The sequence below is a fragment of the Corvus cornix genome, chromosome 5, assembly GCF_000738735.6.
Source record: "Corvus cornix cornix isolate S_Up_H32 chromosome 5, ASM73873v5, whole genome shotgun sequence".
Lineage (NCBI taxonomy): Eukaryota > Metazoa > Chordata > Aves > Passeriformes > Corvidae > Corvus > Corvus cornix.
The window spans coordinates 49,036,277-49,048,607 of NC_046335.1; the positions used below are offsets into that span (position 1 = coordinate 49,036,277).

The window sequence follows — 12,331 nt, forward strand, 5'->3', positions numbered from 1 at the left end:
TGTGGAAGCTAACACTTCTGTTCTTGGACCTTTTGAAAACATTTACTTTGCCCTGTGCCAGCTGGCTTGTGCAATGGCTGCAAGGGTGAGGCCAGTTCCCTGAGCGCCATGTTACTATTTTGCACCTTTAGAAATCAGACAGAAGGATATCACTTTGAACACCCAAAATCAGAAGCTCACAGTGCTACTTGGCACTCCAAAAAGGAAACAGCACATTTGCAATATTCATAGCCATGCTGAGACAGAGAATCAGAATCTGTGTCTCTCAAAAAGACCTGGACTGCAGCTAGGTACAATTCCCACCTTCTGTATTGCCTCTGAATTTCTCACCATGTTTAAGAGAAGAATAGAATTGACAGGAGACCGATATAAGTCTGTCTGTCAGAAGAGATAGAAAAATAAGCTCTCATCTCTCTTCCTCATCTATTTATCTAGCTATCAGAGACAGAGATATGGCTCCTGGCTCTCTGTCTGTCAAATACATTATGAAAGCAATTATGTCACAAGCACAGCTCTGGCTTTGCTGAATGAATCTGTCAAGAGGGAACAGACTGCCTGGAGTGTTTTGCACACAGTTCTTGGCACTAAAAGAGCAGAATACTTTGCGGGGGGAGGAATTTTTTGGTTTTTGGGTTTGTTTTTTTTTGTAAGGCAGTTTACTGAAATGCAGTCATGATATTTGAAGTCCAGATTTCTGTGTTGTGTGGCTTCCAATTTGGATTTCTGTTCCATTTAGCATTCACATAATGGTTGGGGTTGGAAGGGACCACCAGAGATCATCTGGTCCAACCTGCCTGCTAAAACGAGTTCCCCTAAAGCAGGTTGCATGGGATTATGTCCAGGTGAGTTTTGAATATCTCAGAGAAGGAGACTCCACAACCATTCTGTGCGGTCTCTTACAGTGCTGTGTCACCCTCAAAAATTATTTTCCTCATATTCAGATGGAACTTTCTGTATCTCAGTTTGTGCCCAATGCCCTTGTCCTGTAGCTGGGCACTACTGAAAAGGGTCTTGCCCCATCTTCTTGACACCCTCCCTTCAGATACTTATAGACTTTGATAAGGTCCCCTCGCAGTTGTCTCTCCTCTAAGCTAAACAGGCCCTGCTCCCTCTGAGGTGCTGCAGTGCCCTAAGCATTTTCATGGCCCTCCACTGGATTCTCTCCAGTAGTGTCTTGTCTCTCTCAAGCTGGGGAGCCCAGAATTGGACAGAGCACTCCAGGTGAGGCCTCTCTAAGGCTGACTAGAGAGGCAGGATCACTGCTTGCAACCTGACTACTGCTTTTCTTAAGATACCACAGGACACCATAGGCCTCCTTGGCCACAAGGGCGCTGCTGGCTCATGGACAGCTTGTTGTCCACCAGGTCCTTCTCCACAAGGCTGCTTTCCAGCTGGTCAGCCCCCCAACTGTACTGGTGCCTGGGGTTATTCTTCCCCAGGTGCAGGACTCTGCACTTGCCTGTGTTGAACTTCATCAGCTCCTCTATGTCCAACTCTCCAGCCTGCCCAGGTCTCATGGAATGGCAGCACAGCTTTTGGGTGTGTCAGCCACTCCTCCCAGTTTTGTATCATCATCAGAAAATGTGCTGAGGGTACTCTCTGCCCCTTCATCCAGGTCATTGATGAGTAAATTGAACAGTGCTGGACCCAGTACTAATCCCAGGGGAAGGCCACTGGCTACAGGCCTTCAACTGGACTCTTTGCTGCTGATCACAGCCATATGAACCCATTCAACCAGTTCTCAATCCACCTCGCTGTCCGCTCATCTAACCTATGCTTCATGAGGAGGTGATGGGAGACAGGATCAAAAGCCCTGCTGAAGTCAAGGTAGACAATGTCCCTGCTCTCCCCTCATCCACCCAGCCAGTCATGCCATCATAGAAACCCTTCAGATTGGTCAAGCATGATTTCCCTTTGGTAAATATATGCTGAATACTCCAGATAAGTCTTCTCCTCTGCATGTTTAGAGGAGATATCCAGGGTGAACTGTTTAATTGCCTTTCCAGGGATGGAACTGAGGCTGACTGGTGTGTAGCCCCTTGGGTCCTCCTTGTCTTCTTTTTGAAGACTGGAGTGGTATTGGCTTTCCTTCAGTCTTCAGGCATCTCTCCTGTTCTCCATGATCTTTCCAAGATGATGGAGAGTGGCTTAGCAGTAGCATCTGCCTGCTCCCTCAGCACTCGTTGGTAGATCCCATTGTGGCCCATGGATTTGCAGGTGTCAGGTTTACCTAAATGCTTTGTAACCCCACGTTCATCAACCGAAGGAAAGTTGTCTTTTTCTCCAGAATTTCTTGCCTTCAAGGTCTGGGATTCCTGAGGGCCAGTGTTAGCAATGAAGACTGAAACAAAGAAGGCATTCAGTAATTCTGCCTTTTCTGTATCCTCCACCACCAGGGCTCCCACCTCATTCAGCAGAGGGTCTACATTTTCCCCGCTCTTCCTTTTGTTACTGATGCAACTGAAGAAAACCCTTCTTGTTGTCCTTGACATCCCTTGTCAGATTTAATTCCAAATGGGTCTTAACCTTTCTTGTCTCATCTTTGCACACTTCGACAGCATTCCTGTATTCCTCCCAAGTGCCCTGTCCCTTTTTTCATATTCCATAAACTTCCTTCTTGTGCTTGAGTTTTGCCAGAAGCTTCTTGTTCATCCATGCACGGCTCCTGCCCTCTTTGCATGATTTCTTACCCAGAGGGATGCACCAAAATTGATCTTGGGGGAAGTGATGCTTGAATATTAATGAGCTGTCTTGGATCCCCTATTCTAGAGCCCTAACTCAGGAGATTCCTGCAATTAAGTCCTTGAAGGAATCAAAGTTATCTCTCCCAAAGTTCAGGCTTGTATCCTACTTACTGCCCTTGTTTCTTCCATGTAGGATCCTCCACTGTCTCTTGGTCACTGCCCCCAAACATCACATGCCCAACCATGTATTTAATACAAGGTCTTCTTGTTGGCTCCTCCACCACCTGTGTCAAAAAGATCTCATCACTGCTCTGCAGCAATCTCCTGGACTGTGTGTGCCCAGCTGTGTTGTCTTTTCAGCAGATTGATTTAATCATCTCAGTCTTAAAAGGAAGGCCATGTTTCAGTATCAATTTACAATGAGAAGTTCTTGTAAAACTTTTGTGGTGTTTGTCTTAACTGGATTGCAGAAAGGAGAAGAAGTCAGAAACCTGAAACATTACTGGTACACATCTTGGCCAGACCAGAAGACACCAGACCAGGCCCCTCCTCTGTTACAGCTAGTACTGGAAGTGGAAGAGGCCATGCAGAGTGCAGAGGAGAAGAATGCCCCAGTGATTGTTCACTGCAGGTAAATGAATGTTGTGTCTGAATTCTAAGGGCTTCTTTGCATACAGTGACATAGTGCAGAGACTGCCATATCAGTCACACATGCGCAGTCTTGCCCAACTGCTTCTGAAATATGCTTGGGACTTCAAAGCCTTAATGACAATGATTTTCTATTACCAAGTGTTGCATTCAGATACAGATTGAGTTAAACACAGGAGCTGGCGGTGGCTCAGTTGCTTGCAAGAACAATTCCATTTCATGTGCCTTACCAGTAATATATGCCTTTAATTATCTTTTAAGGGCTAGGTTAGCAAAGATTAACATACTTCAGGTGAAATTGAATAGGAAGACACATGCAAGCAGACAAATAATAGCATTCAACTTTAAGCATCAAATCCCCCTGTTTTGTGGATCCCTTCTTTGCTTTTTTTATTTTAAATCATTATTAGGCCAAAGACAATAATTTAAATGTAACACATAAATGAAAGAGTGGCAAAGCTGATTACAGCAAGTACTAACCAATAGTCAGGAAATGTATGTAACTGATAGTAAAACTGAAGTATCAGTAAAAATCCCTGGCAAAGATTAAAGCTTTTTCTGTGGAAGGAGAAAAGTCTACAGTGGTTTGATGCCTGATGAGAAAATTGTAATTATCAATCAGAGCAGAATAAAAATGGATGAGGATAGATACTTCTCTTCTGTCCTCAGAAAGAAGTGGGATGATGTACTTACCATTTGTAGACATGATGAAGTACGTTCTTTTGCACTACTAACTAGGGAGCGTGTTAAGCATCAGCAGCCACTATTAAATCAGATATGCTGGTTGATTTTCATCCAAAAGTGTTTTTAAAAAGTTGGTTCTTACACTGTAAACCATTAAAGTCTAGTATAGATGAATTACTATTCTTGGAAAATTGGAGAAGTTCCAGAGGTCTAAAAGGACGCCCTGTTTTGCCAGTGTTTAGAAAGGTTAAATGTGATTATTTGGAAACTACAGTCTGTCCTCAAAACAGTTGTTACAGGTAAATAGCAGAAAGCCTGGTAAGAGATGCAGTTTATCTTGCCAGGGTAATCTTCCATAATTTCAATAACATACATTTTTGCCAAATTTATTTTTGTACAGAATTTTGCTTAATTTTGCATAATGTTTTCTAGGAAACAGCAGATGGTTGCTCTCCAAAAGCCATAGTAAATGGGTATTATACAATGAGAATGTTTTTAAAGAGCCTCTTGGCACAAATGGCTGGTAGCCTGGTGTCATCAAAGATCTGACTATAAGCTAGTATGGAGTAATCACTATTAAAATGCTTGTGTGATACCACATGTCCAGTTTTTCTGCCTGTGTTTTAAAACAGATGTTGAAAAATTGGGGAGAGTCCAGATAAAAATAAGAAATTATTTGTAAGACTGTCTGCTTTGTCCATGCAAATTTGTGACTCCCTAGGAGCTCCTTGAAGCACTACAGTATCTGCTGCTGGTTACCATGTCACTCCTGCTTTGCATATTTGTTTTGTCCTCTTGTATGGTGTCATCTTCATGACACAGTATTAATCTGGGGAGAAATGAGGCATTTTTATTTGAAAAAAAAAAATACTAAGAAACACGGTGATAAGATTATAAAGTGTTCTATGTGGATAATGTGCCACCTTGGGCAGTCTTGGAGGGATTATGATGGTGTCTCAGCCACTGCGAGACCTGCAGCTTGTCCTGGGACAAGTGCTGTTTCCTTTATCTAAAAATGGGTGTTGTTCCCTCCCTTTGCAAAACACTCTGAGGTCTCTGGGCAGGAAACAGTGTCAGGAGCTGTGTGCTATGGTCTGTTTGGTTATGGTCAAGTGGAAGATGAAGGACTTGTGGGCAGCTGTGAACCATGAACTCTGGTGTTGCTTAAATGTTTGTTGCCAGTGGTTTTGCATTACTGTGAATGAAAGCAGGATTTCTTGTAGTTGTGTCAAGTAATTATTCCTGAGTATGCTCACTTAATTATTTTATGCATAAGAAGGGCTCCCAGCATTTGCTGGTAGTTTGTTAGGTGATAAGAAGAATTCACAGTTTCTGTAGCACCGTGCCTTTGAAAACAAACTCAGTTCTGGTCATTAACCAAGGACTGTATCAGATACAAATGAGTTCAGGAAAATTTAAAGAAATTTCTTTGACAGTGAATTTGTTGTATCCTGCTCTAATTCCAATTACTTGATTGTAGATCTGATCAGCAAATGGCATCACACTTATTATACTGCTGTTAGCTCTAATTATTTAACCAAGGGTTGGGGATTTTTACTGTACCTGTGAATGAAAATAACTTTCAAAGAAGCTGTTAGAATTGAGAATTTCAAAGCAAAGTTTGCCATCAAAGCAAGGATTGCCATCAAACCAAATCTTACTAAGAAATACAGTTAACTGCTTTTTTTCAATGGTTCAGTGTGAGGTTCAACAACATATTGGGTCAAACAGTCTCCTGTAGTCCATTTCTAGCACTGTATCTGCAATGCTCACCCATTTGCTGTGAGGGGCTCACACTTAATCATGTCATCCCACTGAAGTTACTATCTTTTCCTATTTATGGCTATCCATCTGGAAGCACCCAGCTCGCAGAGGTCGGAGGGACAAAAGGCGTGATGGGGTCTGTGCGTTTAGTGGCAGTTGCTTGACAAGAAAGTTCCAAAGTCCTTCTGACATCTCCACTGCCTCTCTCTGCTTTTCCCTTCCTTAGTGCAGGCATCGGGAGGACTGGCTGCTTTATTGCCACAAGTGTCTGCTGTAAACAGCTGAAGAATGAGGGCATAGTTGACATTTTGCGAACAGCCTGCCAGTTACGGTTAGACAGGTAAGAAAGCTCGTTTCCTTTCCAGAAATAAAAAAACAAAGAAAAAGGGTAATATTTCCCCTTATTTAAGAAGAAACAAATAGGAAGAGGGGAAGAACAAACCCAAGAGGAGGCCAAGACAGAATGTTCCTCTGACTTGTAATCTCTGCCTGAGCAGTAAACCTTAATGAACAGCCCTAGAACGGAGTTAGGTTCACAGCTGGCGTTGAAGTCTGCACAGCTGCCCATCTCCATGCAACAAGGGCTGACCTCTTACCAGCTGAGGAGTTGGCCCCATGTTCATACAGAAGCAAAGGCTCAAAAATCTGCTGTACTTAAGTTCAGAGCCACAGATCATCACTTTCCTCCGTATGCTGGAGCTGTGAGCCATGGCGGGAGAGACATTGCTTGGGGAGGAAGACTGCACAACCTGGAGTGTTTGCAGACATATGAAAGGAGCTGTGAAAATCTCCACAAATTCGATGGTTTCCAGTTAAGCATTTCTTAACACACCACCTTGAGTTTGATTATGAAGTAAACAGACTTGAATTTTGTACCAGAGATGTTATTTTTCCTCTCCCACTGGTTTCAAGTGCCATCAAAACATGTCTCAGTGCTCTCTCTAATGATAATGATAAATGTAGTCGGGGGAAGAGATGTCACGAAAAACATACCAAAGATTTTTCTGAGGGGAAAAAAAAGAACCTCAACCCCACGCTGAACTTTATTTCAGAGAAGAAATTATGCTCAGTGGGAGGCAAAAAATGAAATGCTTGCTGCCCTGCTGAGGCTCTGATAGACAGGGACCTGCAGGGGCTTAGAGATTTGGCTATTTCTGTGGATTTTAGCCCAGACAAGGAAAGGCTTCTTGAGAAAAAGAAAACTAGGATATGAATAGTGAGTGCTGATTATCCATGGTCCAGTGAAATATCTGTCTGGGTGTGATATATCTTGTCTCTGTAACTAGTGTTTCACAGGAAAATCGCCACACAAATGAAGGTTGAAGGCGCCTGCTTACAAATGTGTGTGATACAGCAGGCCAATTGCAAATACTAGCTTTGAAGGGAGAGGGGGAACTGGCAGTCACTTTAAGATTCTGAAGAAGGAAAATCGCACTTAAAGGGCACTTTAAGGGGGGAAAGGAAGACTGCAAAAACCTCTGTAGCTGCCATGTAGCTCTCAAGAGTGGGATGGGATAGATAAAAGCCATTTAAATGTCATGGGGTAAAATACTCAAGATGGAAAGCAGATCACCATCCTTCCTACAGAAAAACCTTAATTTCTTCAAGGACTGAAAAATGGGGCTTGTAGTCTCTTGGAAGTCGTGCTGCCACCCACTCTCATTTTCACTAACCCCCCCCCAAAATCTCCGGGAGACTTCAAAAGTATCATGAGAGGTTGAGACAATGTCCAAGCTGCTATAGGAAGAAAGACTCTGTGTCTCCTCCTCTTGCTTGATATTACTGTCTAGGATGGGAAGGAGTCACCAGGGACTTAGGGAAAGAAGGTCTGAGGCAGGCCAGAGCAGAAGTGTAAAGAAATGCACCTCTCTGCTTCACACAGAAACAGAGAGATTGACATTAGCCCTGAGAACCACATTTGAGGTTGCCATGGGTATGGAGAGAACAAATATGTTTTTCCCTTCATTCCCTCACAAATCCCTTGGAAAAGTTCTGTGCACTGGGCTTTGCATCAGTGGCCAACAGATGGTCCTAAAATAACCTAATATGACTAAGGAGAGGAAGTAATCATTCCTGCATCCTTCCCACAGTGCTGAGAGACATTTGCTGTCATTGCCCACAATGCAACTCAGATTTCAAAGGTTTCTCTGGCAAATAGGGGTGAAAACATAATTCTGTGCCAAAGCCTGGACAGCAAGCACATGTCATGGTGTGCATATGTGTGGCAAGGGAGGAAGCCACCACATAGCAGGGAGTGGGATAAAAAGAAAAATAATTTCCTGTGGTCTGAAACTCAATGGCCACCCTGGTGTTTCTGTTGCTACAACTTCAGGGTACAACCCCACTGGTAATGGAATTGCTTGGGGAGAAGTTGTCAGATATGACTAATGTTCCTTGTGTGTCACAGGCTGACACAGATATATTTCAGTGCTCTGTGGAGCACAGAGGGACTCAGATCAACTGTGAGCTTGTATTAGAGCAGATGGGGAGGAGATGCTCAGCTAGGAAATTCTTTTTTTTTTTTTTGGAAACACAGTGTGTGTTTCTCACCTTTGCTAGTTGATGAGAGGTTGGAGAATAGGTCCCTGCCCTTCGCTGCTTGTTGTTGAGTGTTTTTTCAAGCAGCTGCTTAAAAAAATAAGTGCAAGGGGCTGAAGGACAAGGTTGTCTTGCCTGCTCATCTCCCCCTTACTGGTATGGCTACTGTGTGACCCATAATAGTTAAGCTGGACCCCATAGCAAAGGGCAATCCCCAAGGAGGGTGCTAGCAGTCTGCTGGCCCTTTGGCTCAGAGGAAGCAACTTTTCATTAATGTCCTCTGGTGAGGTTTCTAAGGGAATGCACCACGTATGCTCTTCCTCAGACTGACAGTCTGGTTGGTTCCAGTCACCCATGGGTTCCCAAGTTCCTCAAGCCCACTTGTCATTTCAGCCTCCTTTTGGCACTGTGCTCCCGGGATCTGTGCACCAGCACCAGTGCTGGCACAATTCTGTATACATTTTGTGTGAGCTTCGGCCACAAGGTTTAATTGTCTTCCTAATGGATTCACAAGAGATCACATCACTTTTGATGGGGTGCTCTTAGCAAAATTTCAAATGTTAGTAAAATCTGCTTAAAATGAACAACTTTTTCCTGATTGTTTTTGTTCATTTCTATCTCTCCCTGTAGTGCTCGTGTGTTGGTTAATATGCTACTTGCAGAAATACACAGGCTAAATGACACATGGAAAATCAAACTGCTTTTGCTCCTGCTTGCATTTCCTTTCAGGTTTTCAGTTTTAAAGAGAACCATAAAAGCTGAAAAATAAGCTGAACCAAAATAGGTTACTGTGCTGGGGGGGTCTTTTGCTATCAAGGTGTGCAGAGCAGTCAACTAAGTTACAAAGCTGAGTTGTCCTTCCTAAAGTAACATTGTGTGTTCCAAAATCCTGCTGGCCATCCCTAGTTCTCTGGCTAGCTTGCCAAAAGCATCATGGGGGATGGTACAGAGGAAAGAGTCCTTACAGAATGGGAAAGTTGCATCAGTTGTCTGGGCTGGTCTGGCTTGGCCTGGCCCTCTTTGGTCCCAAATTCAGTCCCTAGTGCAGCTGTGAATTCCTGGATAAGCCACTTCCCCTCTTTATTCCCCTGCTCCCATCTATCTCTCTAGGGCTTTGGGGTGGGAATTGCTTTTCACTGAATGGTTCTTGGAGTACAGGTGCTCAGGTAATACGAGAGTAAATGATGATGGTGATGCTTTCCTGGAGGAGAGCCTCTGCCAGGGAAAGTATGTAGAGCCCATTCCTGTTCCCACTACCCTCGGTTCCTTGCTTAGCAGAGACTTTGAAAATGGAGCTCGAGGTCAGCCTTGAAGCTGGTTGCAATCAAGGGGCACTTCTCACTCATTTCAGAAAGCTTTGGAATAGACCTTTGGTGTGGAGCACAAGCTTCATGTTAGCTGTGCTACTTCCTCATGTGTTTGCAAGTAATAAGACTTCTGTTTCCCTCCCCTTTTCTTCTTGCCTTTCAGGGGAGGAATGATCCAGACTTGTGAACAGTATCAATTTGTTCATCATGTCATGAGCTTGTATGGAAAACAGCTTTCTAGAGCAGCAGAAGAATAAGTGTTCATGATACTCCTAAAGGCTAAAGCCCAGAGAACTTTTGACTGCGTTCAGATATATTTCAGATATGATAAGAGACACATGGTAACCCAGCTGTCTTAGCTGGAAAGATATTTTACTTTGATATTGCTTTTATGCCCTTGTTTGCATTGACATTTAAGAGCTGAGGTACGCCTTGTCTTAAACATATGTGACAGGACATAATCTTCACCAAAAAAGGCATATTTATACTGTAAATAATAATAGTAGCTTCATTTGTTACAAAAGCAAGAAAAAAAAACAGAAAAAAAATCCACTGTCTTCAGTTTGCTATTTTTTAAAAGGTCATTGCTAATATATCCAACTACAGTGTGAAACTTTTTGAATTGTCATGCTGAAATGTGCCGTATGTTGACTAAGCTTGAAAGTAAATTTTTGCCTCTTTCTGATTGTTTTTACATATAAAATTACCGAATACTGTGTGTATCGTAAACCTTCTGAGCCTCTGCATTGAAAGACTCAAGTAGATTCACATTGAAATGATGTGTCACACATCATGTTTGCTTGTTCATTTTTTCTAAAGCAGTCCACTACCAGTGTTACCAGAACTGAGGGGGAAAAGATATTTCAACGACATGAGTCAAATTCTTGCCTCGAATTCTTACCAGCAGTGTACCCCAGTATCATGACAGCTGGGTGAATCTGAGTAGACATTAATCTGAACATAAATGCTTCACGCTTTACCTTTTCTTTGTCAATATTTGGGCATCTTAGTCATCTGGCAAAAAACCAGATTGTATTTCTGCAAATAGTTTCTACTTTTACATAGGACACAATCTGAATATGGTTTCTCCTGAAATCTGAGATTCAAAATCAGGTGAGGAATTTTTTTTAGTTCATCTTTATTAAAAATCTAATAATAAAATCGCTTGTATTCTATTAATTTATACTTGTTTCAAAGCTTTGAGAGTAACCATGTGTCCAGTGCCTATGAAAATTAATGCAAATCCTATAGGCAGCTTTAAAAAAAATATCAGTTTGAACTTGTTGGCTTCTTTGTGATAAATTTGCCCTCAAACCAAATTTAGACAATCATTAGCCCATTCTAACCACTGGTCCAGTCCAGCAGCGTTTCCTTTTCAGTAATACAGACTGCTGCCTGTGCTTTTTGGTTTAGACTTCAATCAGGTTGGGAAGACTGTAGTTTTTGTTTAATGCTTAGAGGTAAGCACACGTTTTAGTGCTTCACTGAGCAGAGAAAAATGGAGGTACACAGAATTCTTAACATGAAAGATGAGTGTTTCATGAATAGAAGCTCTGATGATCTACTAAAAGTATTCTTGCTTCTCTTTATTTGTAACAATAACCAAAACCCACTGCTTCTATTAGTGCAGAAGATTCTGCGAATTTACTGCACTTCCTAATCAGGAGAAGGTAAAGCAGCACTCAGAACAATAAGGGCTGATCCTGCTCCCACTGATGTTTTGCCATTGACGTCAGCAGGTGCAGGGTAAGGCCTCAAATGTTACGCCTACAACTTCATCACTGTGGGGAAAGTTTCCCAATATTTCAGTACACATCTTTGTGTTTATTCTGTATCCATGAACCTGTAAAAATCCTGTCTGCAGGGTTTGCATGAATGTGTGGCAAAATGTGTTATCTTTAAACCACTTGATTTTATTGCTGTATTTAAAATATTTCCTTCAGTGAGAAGCTAGCAGAAAGAACTGGCATTCTTTTTTAAAATACTGGTGATAGTCATTAAAGAGAGCAATAAACTTAAGCTTTTGAGCATAACACGACTGTTAGTTTTATGTAAATGTTGATAGCTATATTCTCTTCTGTGCTACCAACTTTTTCAAAGGGGTAACGCTATTCCATCTAAGCACTCCTTAAAAATAGCAAAATAACCACTGATATTCTGAATAACATTGAAAGTGGAACTCCCTATAAATACTTTTCAGCTCTTCAGTGCCCTTCCATGTCAAAACTGACTCAGTGACTAAAATTACTTGCTCTGTCATCAGCTTCCCATGCATCTGCTAAAGAATATTTTTTGATGATTGAGAGCAGTCTACATATAGGAGGTAAGTTCAATGTATAAGTTGCCTCCTGCACAAGGAAATTTTCTAGAGGAGAATAGCTCTATGGCAAACAAGGTATAAAGGGCTCTAAGGCAGAGTTTGAGGTCCTTGCACCGATCCTCAGCAGGTGTTAGTTGGCAGTGCTTCACTGACTTGAGTAGAAGTGAATGGTTTACACCAATGAAGGAAATCTGGCAAGCTGTCCGCTCCCATTCTGCATGTGTGGAATGTCCTGAGAGCGTGGTTGTTGATAAAATCAAGTTGTTTGGCATCAATTCACTGCTACAAAGCACATGTCAGCCTCATTGCATGGTCTGGTGGTGAGGGCTGCACTGCTGCCACCTGATACCAGGCAAGAGCAATACCACTTGGTCAGGATCAAAATA

At 42.4% G+C, this 12,331-nt stretch overlaps 1 protein-coding gene across 6 annotated transcripts in view; it reads left to right on the plus strand.

The window, feature by feature from the left end:
• PTPN5 (protein tyrosine phosphatase non-receptor type 5) overlaps positions 1-11,658 on the plus strand; it is a 78,248-nt gene extending 66,590 nt beyond the window's left edge. For 4 of the 6 annotated variants that reach the window (XM_039552987.1, XM_039552988.1, XM_039552986.1 and 1 more), the window contains exons 12-14: positions 3,155-3,315; positions 6,007-6,120; positions 9,789-9,882. In XM_039552987.1, the coding sequence (XP_039408921.1) occupies positions 3,155-3,315; positions 6,007-6,120; positions 9,789-9,882 (369 nt within the window). Of the gene's footprint in view, positions 1-3,154; positions 3,316-6,006; positions 6,121-9,788 lie in introns of all 6 variants that reach the window. The other 2 variants (XM_039552990.1, XM_039552984.1) reach the window with 1 other exon arrangement.
• The last annotated feature ends 673 nt before the right edge of the window (positions 11,659-12,331 follow it).